Here is a 17,766-nt window from a genome sequence, read left to right as displayed (position 1 = left end):
GTTTCCCCTGAAAGTCATTGTGGAGACTGCAACAGCAGATTTGCAAACTTGAGACTGCAAATGATGCTTCAGCCAAGGAAGCTTTTTTTCTCACAGGTGTATGGATGATCTATTGCCAGAGAAAGAGGAGACTGGCAGTCTTTGGAAGCCACTCTGCATGTTAATTCTTAAAGGATGCATGAACATCAGGGAAGAAGACATGAGGAGTTCTATTCAAGAGTATTCATTCCTGCAGTTAAAGCTTTGACATTTAAGGCAATTGGGAAGACATTTAAAAAAAAAAAAAACCAAAACCCAAACAAAAACTACACAAACAAACTCTTCCTTCCAGGATAGGGTTTCTTATTGGGAAATATCTGGACTTGAGTGTTTAGCCTGTTTTGCAACAAATGGCATTTGCATGTTTTTCAGAAGAGCACATGATTTAAATTCTTTGATGGATTCCTGGAGAACCTGCTGGCTCTATCAAATACCAATTAAACATACTTTTAATTTTAGATTAATCTCCTGCTATTCCAGGTTTTATTTGTCTCTGCAGTCCCACACCTTTGGTGTTCCCTATCATACATTTATTTCCTTTGTATGCTGAGGGGTTCTTCTGGATGATACAAATAATTACTTCCTGCTGCTTAGCACATCTGTTTATGAGAAGAAAAACAGGTTTTTGCATGATCAGCTCTGCTGCAGTAAACAATGTCAGATGCTTATTGCGAAATAGCGACAAATGCTGGCTGAACTTGCAGCAACACATGCTTGGAGGCATCAAAGTACTCTTGGAAGAACTTTCCACTCTGTGTGGGTGTCAGTGGTCTGGGAGACACTACTTTATATCAGTGCCTTGATTTAATCCAGCTTCTTATCCATAATTTCATATGTCATACAAATAGGAGGTGCTTTGTAAAATACTTATAACTTTTAGTCCTGCCAGAACTCTCTGAGTTATGGCTATGAGGAAGCCTCTTCCTTCTCTACTCCCTGTGCAGAATTCCCCCACACAAGTATCACAGTGTATATTTTCAAGCTTCTCTAAATTTACACTTTACAAACCCATTTTGGATTTACCACACACCTTTGAACAAAGGTGAGAATCAGCAACTGCCCCTTGTAACTGCAGCTCTGAGCTGCAGGTGGCAACTCCACAGACTGCAATGGAATTACCTCAGATTTGGGCTGACCAAAGAATCAAAGCTACTGCTTTGGGCAACTGAGCTGCACATTAACATGTGCAGCGTGCATGCAGCATGTTCATCTGCCTTTGGAGAAATCTGGAGAGACTTAGTTTGATTTTTCAGCTGAATAATCTCTGTTGAGTTTCCTCAAGTCAATGCTAAACTGGGGCAATACTGTCTGGTGAGTGAAAAAAATGCCTGCATTCACTCCAAGATGGGACATGGAAGCAGCCATAACCTCCAAAAGGGGTACCAGCACAGGCACTGTACTCTTATAACAGCTATACTACATTCATTTCATGTTTTCTTACTAGTTTTGTCTTTATTTCCACTCATAGGCTGAATATCTGGCCTCAAAATATTGTTAGACATTATTGAAGTCAGACATCTGATGTTCAGGGGCTTTTAACACTGAGGAGGGTATGTGGTTTATATATAATTTTTCCCTCTTTCTCCTTCAGTTAATTTCTACAGCACTAAGATACTTTAACACTTCCCCTCAGCAGTTTCTGTTTATACCAAAAAGAAAGCTGTTTTTCTTGCTTGTGGGGAGGTTAAGCATTTGCTATTTACAAGTGGAGTGTGGAGGAAAGATGGACCTGGGGGTTTTTTATGTGTCATTTGATGACATGCAGTACAAAAGAGTATTTTATTAAGGAAAAAAAAATACTTGTACATGAGTTGAGCCTAAATTAATACAAAAGTTATCACCTGGGAGGCAAGAGCTTAGCTGGTAGAGAGCAGATAATCCTTGTAAAGGTATTTGCTTAGTTTATGTAGAGCTCTGTAACAGAGATTTTGGTTTTTGTTACCCTTAACCTGGCCCCATTTTCCCTTGCAGAAACAGTTCCAAAATCCAGAAGAATCCCACAGCACCGCACAGTAAATTCAAGCCAAACAGCATTTGGCTTTGCTCTGCTGGAGCACATAGGTACAAGTGTTTCATTTCCAAGCTGTAAAGTCTATCCATAGCCCTCCAGTGAGAAAGAGCACCAGATTATAGGGCCACTACTGCTCCCTGTCAGCAGACCCCATTTGGATATTCCATTAGGCTTCTGGCAGAAAGCAATAAACACATCCAAAACCTCCCTAAACTCCCCTCTAGCCCAAAGTACTTATGGAAATGAAAAATATCCCCAGTCTTGCAGAGCTCAGTAACCACAACTCCTGCCTGCTGAGGCTTTTGGGTACGTGTCTCCTCACCTTCAGAATAATGTTTGGGCAGGTGTGACAGTGACAGAATTGAATCTCTGACTGGACAGTTATGTCAGGATGCATCTCACCCAGGTAAACTGTGGAAAGGAAAGTTGAACTTTTCTTGTTAGTGCTGCATTTGAGCAACAGTGTTATTAATTCAGCCCAAGCCATCCTTCTCTAGAAGGCACAGAGGGACTGCTGTAACAGTACAGTTAACAGTGAAGAAAAAAAATTCCATGTGATGGTGGAATATTTATATCATAGACATTTGAATGGAAAATGTCTACTTTCATAGAAAGTTATGATGGAAATTCTAATCATGATCCACAAAAATATTTCTATTGGTATTTGATATTTTTGATACTCCTTTCTTTCTCTCTTAAAAAATTTTACTTATATATGTATATGTCTATGTACAAAGACAAAAAAATTGCTCTGGTTTTCAAGTAAAAACCATCTAGGATTCAGATTTTAAAAGAGAGAATTTTAAAAGTGTATGTATATTATATTATATTATATTATATTATATTATATTATATTATATTATATTATATTATATTATATTATATTATATTATATTATATTATATTATATTATATCACATATATAATTTCATTTCATATTTATTATATTTATTATGTTGTATTATTATAGTCTCAGCGTTTAGTAACCATATGTGGACAGCATTTGAATATTCATTTGTAGAATGGTGAGGAATGGCAGAGGAAAGGATTCTTGATTGCCTGCGAGAATCAATTATGACTTATTCCTCACATTTGAATTTAAATGTCAGAAGAGACTTTGTCCAAACTGTTAGTCACTCCAGTTAAACACAGATATAAAAAAGAAATACTTTGATTCTATGAGGGTTTTTAATTAGAACTTGAATTTTGAGCACTGGTTGCCACGAAGTGATCTGACATGGTTACTGCAATCCAGCATCCATGTGTTCACAGACATACTGGAATGAATCAAGCCAAACTAACCACCTGTGGCTCCAGCTGAAATAAGGAGAAGTCCTGTCTCCCCAGCCAGAGAAGGTTGTGCAAACTGAGCAGCTAATAAAAACACCAACATCCTTCCTCCTAAAACAGGGATCATCCTGGCATGATTTTTCCTAACACCCCTATTATCCGTTATTTGCATTTCATAGCTTCCCTCAAAACAACAATTACTCTACTTTTTCTGATCCAAACCCCAATTTTATCTCAGCTTTATTTAAGCAAAATTCTGCCTGCAGCCACAAAGACAGATCAAACTTGGCCTACGCTTTCTGTAAATACATTTGTTATTTGAGTTGCACACTCAGAGAGCTTTAAATTCAAGAAAAATCAGGCCTTGCCAAACGTAGTAGACAGGCTGGAAAAAATATGAGTGAGTGGCTGCAAACATGCTGCATTCTGAATATCGAAAATGTGGCTTTGGCATTGCAATTCGAGAGAAACCAAATGAAACCAAATAAAAAATCACAGATAAGACCAACTTAATGATCTCAGTGCTCACATGCATAGGCATCTTGGCCCTGGCTGCCACTGAGAATGCTGAGCAAAGAAGTCCAAAGGATTTCAAGAGGGGGAAAAATGCAAATGGTTCTACACCCTCTGCCACTCAATATGTTGCTCTGATAGGTTGTTATCACAGTGTCAAGATTTTTCCAAATACTTAAGCACTCTTCCATTATCAAAATAGAAAATTTCTATTACAGACATCAATTCTGGAAGATGCACCCCAGCACAGTTTATTAAAAATAGAATCTAAGGGAAGAGAACACTGTTCCTTGCAGAAGTTAAGATTAGGTCCTTTTCCCTGCTTCTTCCTAAGATGTAAAAGTAAAAAAAAGGCAAGAGGGAGTAGATGTTGATTTAATACACCAGCTGCCCAGTTTTCATGCACTCACTGGGTAGCATCAGCTCAGTGGTGCTTCAGCTTACTGTGGTCATAATACACAGCTAATAATGAGGTACCTATGGAAAAATACAGCAACCCTATGCAGCAGCCCCACAGAAACAGGGCTGGCTACACAAGTATGTGCAGAAAGCCCCTGGAGTCCTGGGGGATATCAAATGGAGCACAAATCACAATGGGACTTCACAGGAGCAGCTGTGACTGCAAACCACATTGTGTTCATGGAAGCACAGTGAGCAAACCAGGAGAAGCCATTAAGTCTTTTGTTGGCACCTGGAGGTGACGTGGAATAGAGTGTTTCAGTTTGGACTGCAGGACAGGGAAGACAGAGATGGGACAGAACCACCAAGATAATTTGAGGGCTGTGGCACCTGAGAAGAGACAGAAGCTGAGCTCCCTCATGTAGATGGGAGTGGAGCTAAGCTCAGGTGGGTACAGAGAACATGAAGCCCCTTCTGAAGGCTGCAATGGGAAAGGATGGGAGGCAAAACTTTCAAGGTGAAGCAAGGGAAATTGCAACTGGATAAACACTTTGAAAGGCACTTTGTAGTGAGAGTGGTTAAGACTGGAACAGATATCTCAGAGCTCTGGATGACTGCAGACATCCAGACATTGTTTCCAACCAAAGTTATTCTCTGAGTCCATGAAACTCAAGGAATCTCCTACAGCAGAAGACTGCCTGCCCTGTGTCAGGCTGAGCCTCACAGAGACTTGGCCTGGATGGTTTTTCTCAGGAAGAAAGAGCAGTCTCAGTGGTTATCCCACACTGCTCTTCAGAAGATAGGAAGCTGGAACCACTGAGAGAGAAAAGATCTATTGAAAGACTGGATCTTCTATGATCTTACGTCATGCAGACCCAGGGACAGCAAACTGTTCACTGTGAAGGGGACCACTTCAGCTATTCTGCAGTTAAAACAGGGCCTGGAGAGGGGGAAATTCCCCTTTCCCTCATGGGATCTCTCTGCATGGATCTTTGCTTGTCAGATTTGGTGTGAAGGGCATAATTTGTGCACTTTGCTTGGAAAGCTTTCTATCTTTCCTGTGAGTCAAGTGGCTGAGGACAGTCTTACAGCAAATATGGGCAGGCACTCGTTAGAGCAGTACTTAGCTGAAAGCAAGAAGGTTTTGGCACAATCTTCTCTAAAAGAAAATCAATCTCTCTTACTCCTCCTTCCCCCAGCCTCAGTGGGAATATCTGATTATAGCCTTTTCACTCAAATTCCACACAGCTCCTCTTTCTTGAGGCCTTTCACACAAAAGCAAAGACTCACAAAGAGCAGACAGGCACCATTGTATCCCTGTGTTCCATGGCAACGTTTTAGCACTCCAAGAGTTTGCAGCAAATCCAAATGATGTTTCTGTTCTTTATTAATGATATTTCCCAGCTGTTTCTGGTTGACAAAGAGAGGTCTGGTCATTCTTTGTTACAGGCTGTGCCCTGCCACTTCAGGGAGCCCCAGAGGGGCTCACACAGAGCTCTGTAATTCAGGCAGCCAGAGCACAGCCCCAGTGAGAGGCTGCAGACAACAAAGCTTGAGCCTGGGGATATCGAGGTACTGCCTGTGCTTGTGCTGTGCTCATATGATGAGAAGAAAGCACAAGTTTAATCATACCTATGCACAATATATTTGTCTACAGTGATGATACCTAGAAGTACCTCAGGGTTTTGTCTTTTTTTTTTTTTTTTTTTTTTTTTTTTGTAACAGAACTAGTTCTTCACCCTTTCTCTTTTAGGACATAGTTTTCTTTTAGGGCTTACTTTTCATTCCCTTCAGTAAAGTTTTCATGTCATCTTTCTTCTTCATGCAGTCATTATCTCCTCCTTATCCTGACATGCACATTATGCAAACATGCTTCACATTCACACAAGCCCTGCTCTGAATAGATATATTGCTGCCTTCTCTGCAGTGGTTCCAGTGGGGGCTGTGGGTTTGTACAAGAACACAGTGCAAGGCCCAGTGCTCACCACTCTCTACCCTAAGGTTTCCTTTGGATCTTTATCCCTGACTTTGGGCTTGAACTTTGAACTGCTATAGGAATTGTTTCTAGTAGGAACTTTTTGTAGTAGATTCTATCTGCATTTATTCTGTTTTAGATAAAATGGCATGGATCTAGGAATGAAAGTATTGGGAATAAAGGCTGAATTCAATATATTATGTTTATTTTAACAAACTTATCCAAGCTGCTCTGGCACTTTCCATTTACAAGGGGCAATGTCAGAGTCCTAAACCAAATGCATTTTTAAAGGCATTACTGGCTGGACCACCCTAATGCTTTCCTGCAGTCTCACAGATCCACTGGCTTTGGTTTATGTTCATAGCTGAGACAAGAGAGTGGAAGCACAGGAAGAGTCCAACTGAGATCCAGAACCATTGTTACCTCAGAAATGTGCTACCATTTGGCTCAAACTGTTGTTTGGATGTAGATTTTCTTACTGAATTTATAATTTCAGTCTTAGGGGTGCTCTCTGCCACAGATGGGTATGAACAGAAAAAAGAGCAAGGGTCATAGATAGAATACAAATAAAGACAGGGGGAAAATATGAGTGATAGAGCTGCCCAAGCTGTGAACTTCAAGAAGTGATGAGGTGCCATTTTTTGAGAAAAGCAAAATTTCAGAAAGCAAAGTGAGGTTGAGCTTTTCCTCCCCAATAAATGGGACACAGCACAATGCCTCTGGGTCTGAAACTGAAGGCATCCTTTTTCCTGAGCCCAAAGATTTCAGTGGTTTTTCTTTACATGAAGGGGAGACAGCTGTGTTGAGAGTTTACACTCCTCTGTATTGCAGCACAGATGATGATCATACTTTGATTGCAGAGTCTAAGTTTTCCTGGCACTTGGAGCACCCATGGCTTACAGGACATTTAATACCACAATGCCTCTGGTGCATTATGCTTACTAAGCTTGATGATTAGAAATCTAGGATTTCAAGATAGATATAATGACATACCCATAAAAGAATGGTTTTAAAATCATTGAACTCAAAGTTATAGGTCATTCATGTATTTTACTATTATTAAAATGACATTAAAGGAGAAACCTCCATCGCATATTAATGCCAGTAAGAGCTTTATACCTTTTCCATCTCAGCACTCCTTGAGAAGGAATTACTGTATCTGCTACACCAGCTGCTAAGTATATGGACCATGCAGGCTCTGCAATTCTTTTTAAAGTTTAGTTTTTAATTGAAACAAATACCAAGCATGTGATAATAGCAGAAGGCACTCACTTACCCTATGACAATGCAGGAGATGGCAGTTCCCAAAAAGGCGTAGGTTAAAATTGATCCTAAGTTACGGAAAAAATGTCTCTAGGGAGGAAAGTTTGAAGGAAAGTCCTTTGTTATATAGTAAATAAAAAAGCATTCAGACCAAGTAGAAGCACATCTAGAACTGTCATTTGTTACAACACATTTCTCATCTAGAAGATGGAGCAATATTGGCTACCTCAGTTATTTTGGAAATTACAACTTAAAGGTGTTCAGTTTTTTTCCCCCAGGTGGAATGCTATCAAAATTACCTCTTTTTTATGTATCTGGCCAAATGTTTCAGGATCATGGCAGATTGGAAGTACCTGATGCAAATGGTATCATGACCCCATCCCTTGAACAAAGTCCTGATCAGGCAGGATATGGAACACAGGCTGTTCCTGCCTGCAGTTCAGAGCACTCAGAGTGGTCTCCTCTGAAAACAGGGAGGCCTGAGTGTTTTGAACTGCACAATCAGATCTTTGCACAGGGACAGAAAGAGAGCAGAATGAGGGCCATGAATCATTCATTTTAATCCATTCCTGCCAAGTCCTTCCCAGGCAATGAAATTGTTAGCTGACTGTCCTTTGTCACTGGCCTGTTGGGTCTAGAGAGCAGCAGCCACACTCAGACCCTTCTGTCACAAAAAGAAAGACACATACCTTCTTCAAACTATATCCAGCATGAAATATAATGGGTGGCAGCAGAATATTGAAGAAGATGGAAGGATCAAAGGTCATCTGCTAGGAAGGACAAAAGAGAGGGTAAGGAAAAATAAAGTAGCATTTAATTTGATATGATAGTTTTTTAATTGTGTCTTCTTATCAGGACTGATCTCAGGCTCACCTCCACTGTCTGTGAGATTATTCTGAGGTGGTTTTTTGCAAGTATAAATGTGTAGTTCCTTACAGCTTGTAGATGCAGACTACTACCTGAAAAGTATTCCTTCAGGAAGGAAATCAGTTGTGCTACATTACAAGGAACACATAAAAGCAGCTTAACCTGTGACAGCAGCTGCCCTACCAGACATCCAACTTGCCAGTCCCATGACATAACTCCTGGTTCAGACATGATCTCCTGGTCACTTTCAGGAAAGACACATCAGCAGTGTTGTGCCTCAGTTCCCCATGTACAGAAGGGTGATAAAAGGCCTACATCACCAAAACATTTCGTTTGAAGGAAATAATTTATAAAATAGCCATTAAAAGTTTTAAAGCAATGCTAGAATGAGGAAGTGCACTGATCATACTGGCCTTCAACTTCTGGCACAGAGAAAGACCAAGGACATTGCTCAGCCATTGCAATTCAATAGAATAGAACAGAATTATCTTTAAAATTACAGCATTGCTGGAGAAAAAAAACCTAAAAAAGCCAACTTAAATAAGCCTGTGTACTGCTCAGTGTTCTGTCAGTGGGCTGTATTGTACCAATACTTTTAAGAGACAGGAGGTAATTAGTGCAAAGGCTTGCAGCTCCTTTGTTCAGATGAAGTGATATTTTAAGGCTATAGTATTATAGATTATTTTCCTTCAAAAGAGTAAGACCTGCCTACAGAATTACTTCTGCCTTCTTACTAACAGACAGCTTGATTCAATAAACAGGAAGTGAGAGCTGAGACTTTTTTCCATCCTGCCCACTTTGAATTAAAAAGCTAAAAATTCTAGCTAAATTACCTGCCAGCAACATTAGCTGTGCTGACACCACCATTGAAAACCTAATGAAAAAAGGATTTTGTTCATTTATGAACTAACATTCTCAAATGTTAATTTTGGAATTAATTCAGCAGATATGTTGAAATATCTTTTCTGTGGGCATCAGAAATCCTGACTGCATGTTTTATTATTCAAAACATGTTCTGAAGAATACATGTTTGTAAGTCATGGCACAATCTATTCTCTCTGATAAAAGGCACTAAGTAAACACTTTTAGTGCAGTCAAAAGGGAATTACAGTTGTACAAAACCCAGAGCATGATGTGATCATGCTTTCTGGTTTTTACATTAGTGCTTTTGCCAGTCAGGAAGGCTGCCAGGCATTGTTATTGTCTCGTCTCCTAAATACAGCTGAACTCATCCCCCTTTACTTTTTTATTTATTTTCTTTTCAAGAGGGCATCTGCCAGGTAATTTTAAAGGAAAAAGAAGTGAAAATCCAGGCAGACTGAGGTCTGTGCAATAATTTGGAAGAACTACAATTCACAGCTGAGACCTTCAAGAGCCTTCCAGCAACCTGAGACTATAGAAACAAGATTGGGCAGTTCCCTGTAGGGGCAAGAGAAATTTCTGTGCAAGTCATTGCTCCTCCTCTCTCCTAAGTCAGCTCCAGAGCCAGGTCTGGGGAAGAGGATCAAATGTAATGGATTAGTACATGTGCCCTGGAAATGAAACACACTTTGGCTGAGACAGAGCTGCAACTGCAACCAACTAGCAGGAAAAAGAATGGAGATTCAGCAAAAGCTGATTAGTCTGACTGCCACAGTATTTTCCTGTCTCCACCCACCACAACTCTAATGGTCCTTGACAGTCTGGTTCTTTCTGAGAAGGGCAAGTCTGGCAGTAACAGCAGACAGGCACACAATGCTGCTGCATCAGCAAGAAATTTGAGCAGATGGTTAAATGCAAATTCTGCTGAGCTCCACAGTGTACATTCTAAGCATAACTTAAAAGTTTTCCCAATGATAACTGTATAATACACAGGTCATGCATTACTGTGCTAGACAAACAATAATACTTGGAAAAAAGCTAAATAATACATTGCACTATTGTAAAAAGCCATTGGTAGGGGCTTTGGAGCTTCATGTGAATATACAATGTTTTTTAGCACAAAATGCAGGTTTACAAAGTGCTTCTGCACTCCAGTGTTCTTCAAATGGCTGCCATTTAAAAAAAAAAGTGAACATTATAAGAAGCAAATATTATTTGACCAGGGAAACATATACTAAAAAAGTGAATTTTTTTTATATACTGGAAAAAGAAAGGGCCATGGCATTGTGAAAGACTCCTACACTTCCCTTTTTGCATCCAGCCTGAATTGCCCCAGTGCTGTCTCCCTACTGAGGACCGCTGCAGGAGTGGAAGAATGTATGAGAATGCTGTGATGAATTTAAGTGTACATTAAGTACATATTTATAAGTTTGTGTTTTGAAAAACGTTCAGAGTTTGCAGTTTCCTGTGCTATCCACAGGAGGTAACCTCCCCTTGCATTATCCTCCCAGAGCAAATCACTTTGAAGGCAGAGGAAAAGTAAAGATATCAGTGGGGTTTATAAAGGTTTAGTGCAATGAATCCAAGTTAACAGCTGTGTCTGCAGTGAACTCAGTGTCTGCAGGAGCTGGGACTGCCATTTGAAACAGCTCAGGAAACCATTCTGTGAGTGCACAGTCAGCCTGGAGCTAAATGATGGTCAGGGCTCTACCACACTTCCTTTCCTTTACTGTTCTTCTTCCCCACCCTAAATTCAGAACAGACTCTCTCTCTGTCTCATTTTAACTTGAAGCTTGTTTTCCTCTCTCAAGCCTGAAAATAAAAACAGAGTTTAGAGCAAAAATAAGATAAAATAAGATAGCTTTTACCTTTTGAAGTATTGTATTGCCCTGGTGACCATTGACATTGTGGTGGCTGATCTCTCTTTTGTATTGATATTCATAAACCTGATTAGTTATATTAATAAGCAGAGTGGATGGCCCAGATTTCAGTTTTTCACATTCATAAACAGTACCACTTTCAACATCTGATGAATTTGTCACATATCGTATAATTAATCCCATTACAAGGCCTGAAGAGTAAAGAAAAAAAGAAAAATTAGATATTCAAGTACTTTTAAGTATTTGATGACACACATTTAGAGAAAAAATTAGCTCTGCCAAAACTAGGATACCTTTTCAGTGTTTCTACATTTACAGAACCTCTCTCAACACTTCATAGATGACCACAAAATATTCTTCCAAAATGGTAATTTCATTAGAATGCAGATGTTGGTTTGACATATGCACAGTCATACTCCTATTTTTGTGATCCAGTTGCTGGCATAATAATTAACTGAGTTTCTCATCCACTGCATTTTCAATAGTTATTGAGAGCAGGGAGATGTCTGCACAACTCATGTGCTGAACTGAGCATATAAACATCAGCTGTGCTGTTGGGTATTTTACACACTTCATTTGTGGGGACAAAACTCTGACACATCCTCAGGCACATTCTGCTTTCTGTAGAAGATTGCATTTTTGAGACTGCAAAAACATAGAAAAATAAAATCAGGAAGAAGGGAAGGAATTATAAGACTATCTACAATGTAGGGGTCTTACAGATCTTACAGATATTTTGTTTCCCGTTACATTTAACAGAAAGGAAAATGTATTTCTGCAGCCATCCTCTGGACAGTATGACTCTTTCTGTGGGCTCTACTGGGAGGCTGCATGTTTATTTTAGGAGAGGTAATATTTAGCTAGATAATATTACTGAGATTATTTCCACCCTCAGGGACTTCGATTTGGTTTCAAATTTAATTTCCATATTTCTTTTATGTCATGTATGCTTTCAGTCCCATGTATAGATTGAACAACTTTACAGCTACTAATTATTAGCATAACCACGAAATGCTAAGAATGCTTAGATGAAATATTGATGGAAGACACCTAAAAATCTAGCTAGATAATACTTACTATTAAAAGACAAGAAAGAAATTAAATTACATGAAATATCAGAGAAGTATCTGCAGAATATGATGTAACAGTTTCAGTTTGATCTCATAATCAGAAGGGGAATACAAGTGATCACAAGGACCTCAAGAATCCTTGTTTTTGTCACATCTCCTGCTAACAGGGACTCTTGGAACTGCAGATTCCTGGCACAGCTGTAAGTCAGGTTTGTTGCTTCTTGTGGGGATGCTGAGTAACAGCTGTAGTGTCTGTTTTAGTGTGTGGAGGCATTTCTGCTTGTTTAGAATCTATTGTTTAGTGTGGTTGCTTTCTAAAATGATGGAGGATTTCAATAAGCTGTAGAAAATCCCAAGACCTCTCTCTTAAGTTACACAGCATTCATGCAATAAATCAGATAATAAATCTAGCTGTAGTAAAGGACAGAACTCCTCAAAATGTTAGGAGAAGGTATGTGTATGTAAAGGGAAGCAAGCACTGCATGTGCCACTATGAAATATGACTTCCACAGTGCTCAGCCCAGATGTCCAAATTCATGAGTCAGAAACCAGGAAACCATTCATTAGTTAAAACTGTCAGGGTTTTCAGCTTTTTTAAATTAGATTTCCTCCAGAAGAACCACATAATTAATTTTTAAATTCAATTTCAAATATGTTAAAAATTCAGTTTAATTTGATAAACTTGATATTTTTCATTCTCTGGAGCATAAAATGTACAGGTTTTCCTTTACCATTTTTGTCCTTATGACTCAATGTTTTAAACTACTACTACTTCTATTACCAGGAATTACATAATCTTCTCAGGTAACAGAAATATTTTGTAGACATTCACCAAGGCCTGTCTGAGGACACTGGCAGAAAAAGACTATTAAAAAGTGTTTTAAGCACATTTATTTAAATGCAGCATTGAAACAGAAAAGGCTGTCACTAATGTTTCAGATTTCTTTTAAAAAGTCTCAACTCCTTCCCTCCTTTGAAGTGGGATCTTGCAGCAAAATCTCACTCTAGCTACACCTCAATCATGTTTCAACTGAAGGCAATGCAGGTTCTCCAGGGTCTTAAGTGGAAGCAGGAAAAAATGTTTAATTACAGATGTGACCATTGGTGGTATTTTCAGTCACTGTGTCAAACTCCTGAGCTAAACAGGACTGTGCTTTCCCCAGGATTTCATCTAGTTAGCTGTTAAATGCTTTTTCTAGTAATAACACTCAGGGAGGCAGTTTTAGTAATTATTTGATTTTTCTAAATATTTAAGGTTTTCTTTCAAATTTCTTTGTCTCAAGAATGATGTTCCTCTCTTCACCTCACCACTACAAAATTTCTGCCTTAATTGTGATTTTCCTATGTCTCTTCTGAGTCTCAACAACCTTTCTTCATCGTGAATGTTGTAATCAGGAAGACAATTAAATACTGTTTTATGGAGGTTCAGAGATTTCTCCTTCTGGCACCTGTTCCATCCATTTCTGCCTGTGAGGTATGGGGATACTCAGAACACACCATCAGAAGGCAAACAGAATTATTTCACACAAGAGGCTTACTGGATTTAGAAGGTATAAGAATGAGAGTGTTCATCATTAGACACCTCCAGCAACGCTGAATCCAGAACTGATTGTCCCTCACTCCCAAATAATTGGGATGCTCAGGAGGGGCTGCAGAGGGTTTCTGTGAGTCAGCTTTCCCTCTGCACACCTGTCAAATCCTGTCCCCTCCAAACCTGCTGAAACACCTCTAGTCACAGTAACCCAAAGCCATTTCATGTGAGCACCACAATGGCTCTTCTATCATTCAGCCTTTTTGTGTTTTCATTCCAGTCTCATCAGCTAATGCCATGGAGCACAGCATTCAAGGCTGGTACACCTGCAACCAGCCCCACCTTCACCTGGGGGGCACCACCCACTCCCTAGGGGTGACAGTTACTCAAGCTGAGAACAATTTCCATTTAAATCTGGTAATTAACCTCCCATATAAAAGGCACAGCTTAAGTTGCTGCTGGTTTGGGGTTTTTGTTGAAGTTCAATTCTTGCTGCCTACTTGCCAGAGTGTTTTAGTCTCTTAGAGCTGTGGTGGTACCTCTGTGTGAGCCTGACACCTGAGCTGTGGGGAGAATGAGCAGTTTGGATGCTTGCACTCAGTTTGTCACTGCACAGCTCTGGGTTATTGCTGCACCAAGGTGAAGGGCCCTGACTTGCATCTTACATGGGGGATTTGGTGCCTAATGGTTTATGGCTGAGGCATTTAAAGCTGTGTGGCCTGGCAGGAGGTGGCTGCAGGCACTTTGGTGTTCTCTTGGCTCCTTGTGGCTTCTCCAGCACCAAGAGGCCACATCCTGGGGCTGGTGTTCTGAGAGGGCTCACCTGCTCTGACCCCAGGCAAGGGGCTTTGTTTTATCAGTGCTGCTGTAGATCATCCCCACACTATTCCTGAGTGTGCTCTTGTACAGGAAACTCTCTCATACCCACCTGTCTCCCTGGTATACAGAAATCAGGAATTAAGTTTACTATTAGTGGTCTGTTTATCAAACCCAACTGCAATGTGAAGGGAAACTTGCCCTCCGAGACTCAGGAAAACCAAGGAATGAATGAATGAAGGTAAGTCTGTATTCTTCCTTGTTTTTTGTGAGTGATTTTTCAGTTTGGTCTCAAAACAGACAAAATAATTTGAGTCTTTAAATACTTTCAAGCTAAATGCCTTGCTATATATATGTATATATATACACACACATATATGCACTTTGTGAAATAATGTTGAATTAATTCTGCATTATTCAAAATGCCTTTTTTTTTTTTTACTTTGTGGAAAGATTTTAAAATTAAATATAGCTGTACTTATTGTTGAATCATGGCTTTGGTTAAAAAAAATTAATGCACCTCAGTTATTTAGGTTTCTAAATAGATACTATGGTTGTGTTTTTTTTCTAGTTGGAACTATTCAGCCTAAAACTGAATTCTGCTACTAAGCCTATAAAATAAAAAAACCTAACCCCAACCCCCCCTTTCATTTGTTCTCTACTTTAAATAGCTCTTTCTATCAGGCTGTGTTCCGTTTGTGGCTGTTCAGCATTTTACAGTAACTGTAAAACTTCCTGGTTTTGTCTTTCTATGTTTGTTTTTTTTTTCCCTGGTGTTCCTCACACTTTGCATTCATTCCCTGTCCTCCCCACTGCTCCTCCCCTGAGGGCACAGTCGAGGAACGGGGCCCACCTGCCATCCTGTGGGACACACTCTGCAATAAGTGCCCATGTCCTATCACTTGAAGGCAGTTTCTCAGTTCATTGGATTGCTATTCACATATCTAATAAATAGCTCAATGGGCTGGAGCAAAGCAAACTGGCAGGACTGAGACCTCTTTTTGTGCAGAAAAGGTAGAAATTAGAATTGTTTGGAATGGGAAGGTGAAATTAAGTAAGGGCAGGACTTGTCCCACTGTCAGTGCTTGCTTGGTGCCATGAAGATTTTCTCCCAAAGGTGCTGCCAGCTGATCTGACAACCTCTCTTATGACCTCTGAAATTTCACTCTTTTTAATGTTGCCATTCCATGGTGTTAAAGATAACTATACCCATATCCAAAATTTTGAAGGATAAGAAGGGCAGTATTAGCTTTTTAGATCCTACAGATAAGCTTTTTCCTGTTTGAAGACTGCCATCAATAATGCAAGACTAAAGAGATAGTTTATTTGCAATAATGAGGAATGTCTTAATAATTCAAAAGCTTTGTCCTGCTGGAGCACTCGTCTCTTAACCAATCCAAAGAATATGAGCAGGTTATCCTCATGATGTGCAAAGTATGTTCTGGGCAGGCAGCAAAACAGAATCAAATGATGAATAAAACCCTAATTCCACACTTATTTATTTTTGTTTTGTTGTATTCTCCCATATTTCATTTCTGTTTTGGCTTTTGTCTAAATCTTGAGAAAATGCCATCAACTGCACATGGCAAACAGCACAACAGTGAGAAGGAAGCTCCTGCAGTAGAGGCACCCATCTTAACAAAAGCAGCTTTGGGTATTGCACTGCTAGAGGATGTGGTGCGCACAGAATGTGTCAGGCTGGTACTCAGGTAATGGCTGAGCTGTTGATTTCTATCTTCCATTTTGACACTTTGTCTTCCTGTATGTATCTTATGGCAGCAGAGTCTCTCAGTGAAACAGCACTAAGAGTGCCAAAAGTCATTCCACATGTAAGTGTGAGCCATTAAAGCACAGAGTACTTGGGGAACAATGCAGAAAGTTCTGTGTGAGAGTGAAATGCAACATGGCAAAACTTCATCAAAGATTAGAACTAGGCAGGCAAGCTAGAGTTACCCTACAATGACAGCATTGAGAGCAAACTTGAGACACATTCTTCAGTGTGCTTTTCAAAGGCACAGAGCAAAGCCAAAAGAAAGCTCTCAAGATTTCAACTTTATTAGACAGCTTGTCTGTATCCACAAGGCTCCTTAGACTAACAGCTCTGAACATTGGACAAACCCAAGCAGGCTGTTGTTGTAAACAGTGGAGTCCCCAGCTCTGCTGCCTGGGCACAGGATGCACATGCTGGGGACAACCAGCTCCTCACAGCTGCTCCCCTACCCAGGCAGCCTCTGGCTACCTCAGGAGAGATGCTGTCACATCATTATTTTACCCCACACTTAGGGAGCTGATGACATTTAATTCAGCACATTTCTGAGCTTTGTCAGCACTTGAGATCAAGTGCCTCATCATAAATATGCAACTAGTCCAGTGTTATGCTGGCACTTGAATTTATACTCACCATAAAGCATAGCTCCTCCAGTTTCATGCAGAAAGCGGAATCGATGGTTTTTAAACAACCAAATTGTTAATATTGTAAGAATGAGTAGAAAGTTAAAGATTAGCAGCTCCACAGCTCCCTGATGATAAAAGTGATCTTCTTTCACTGATACATATTCCTTCAACTTCTCCATTTCATTCCCTTTATAGAAAGTTTGTGAAAAATAGAAGGAAAAAAAATCCCAGGAAGGAAAGTGTTGTCACCTTCAGTACAAAAACTCCAGACACTAGAGAAATTCACAGCAAGCACATCTGTTTCATTTGCAGCCTCATGGTGAAGTGCCCCAGCTCAGAATTCAGCTGGATTCTGGTTACAGCTTCCTGTTTCTCTCTTAAAGCTGCCCTGTCTCATTTCTAACAGTGTGATTGTGTTGCTGGACTGCGCTTGCTCTGGCTGTGGATGCACAAATTGCCTCCAAGGCTCAGACTCTCCATCTCTCAAATTCTGATGCAAAACTCAGCGTGCGTTCATCATGTTTTCTTCCTGTAGTTTGCAGCCCAGTCTGAATCCTAGGAGTCCTATTTTGTCTTCACAGTTTAAGGTGGGAAAAATTATGTTAAAAAATGGCATAAAAACTATCACTGCACTTTGTAAGTTTAAGCACCTTTCCTCTTTCCCACTTCCCCACGTTTAGATGTAAATCACATAGAAAAAAGGTGGCACTTCTATGGTGCAAAGACAGAAGAAGAAAACAAATCAGGAATAAGGATTTCAAGATTTAGGCACTTGTATTGATCCTGCCAGAAGACAGATCTCTATAAAAGCAAGGGTCCAATTACCTGGAATTAGAAGAACTTAAAACCCCCCTATT

The 17,766-nt window shown here is 39.9% G+C and overlaps 1 protein-coding gene across 1 annotated transcript in view; it reads right to left on the bottom strand.

The window, feature by feature from the left end:
* The window catches only part of SLC9A9 (solute carrier family 9 member A9), a 171,983-nt gene extending 154,794 nt beyond the window's left edge, over positions 1-17,189 (bottom strand). The window contains exons 1-4 of the mRNA XM_058031120.1: positions 16,917-17,189; positions 11,087-11,289; positions 8,180-8,257; positions 7,504-7,580 (exon numbers count right to left, since the gene is read on the bottom strand). Of these exons, the coding sequence (XP_057887103.1) occupies positions 7,504-7,580; positions 8,180-8,257; positions 11,087-11,289; positions 16,917-17,088 (530 nt within the window). The 5' untranslated portion in view covers positions 17,089-17,189. The remainder of the gene's footprint in view (positions 1-7,503; positions 7,581-8,179; positions 8,258-11,086; positions 11,290-16,916) is intronic.
* Between the last annotated feature and the right edge of the window lie 577 nt (positions 17,190-17,766).

Source organism: Melospiza georgiana, chromosome 10 (assembly GCF_028018845.1).
Source record: "Melospiza georgiana isolate bMelGeo1 chromosome 10, bMelGeo1.pri, whole genome shotgun sequence".
NCBI lineage: Eukaryota > Metazoa > Chordata > Aves > Passeriformes > Passerellidae > Melospiza > Melospiza georgiana.
Note: the sequence above shows the minus strand (reverse complement) of the source record. Positions and strands in the feature narration are given on the sequence as shown.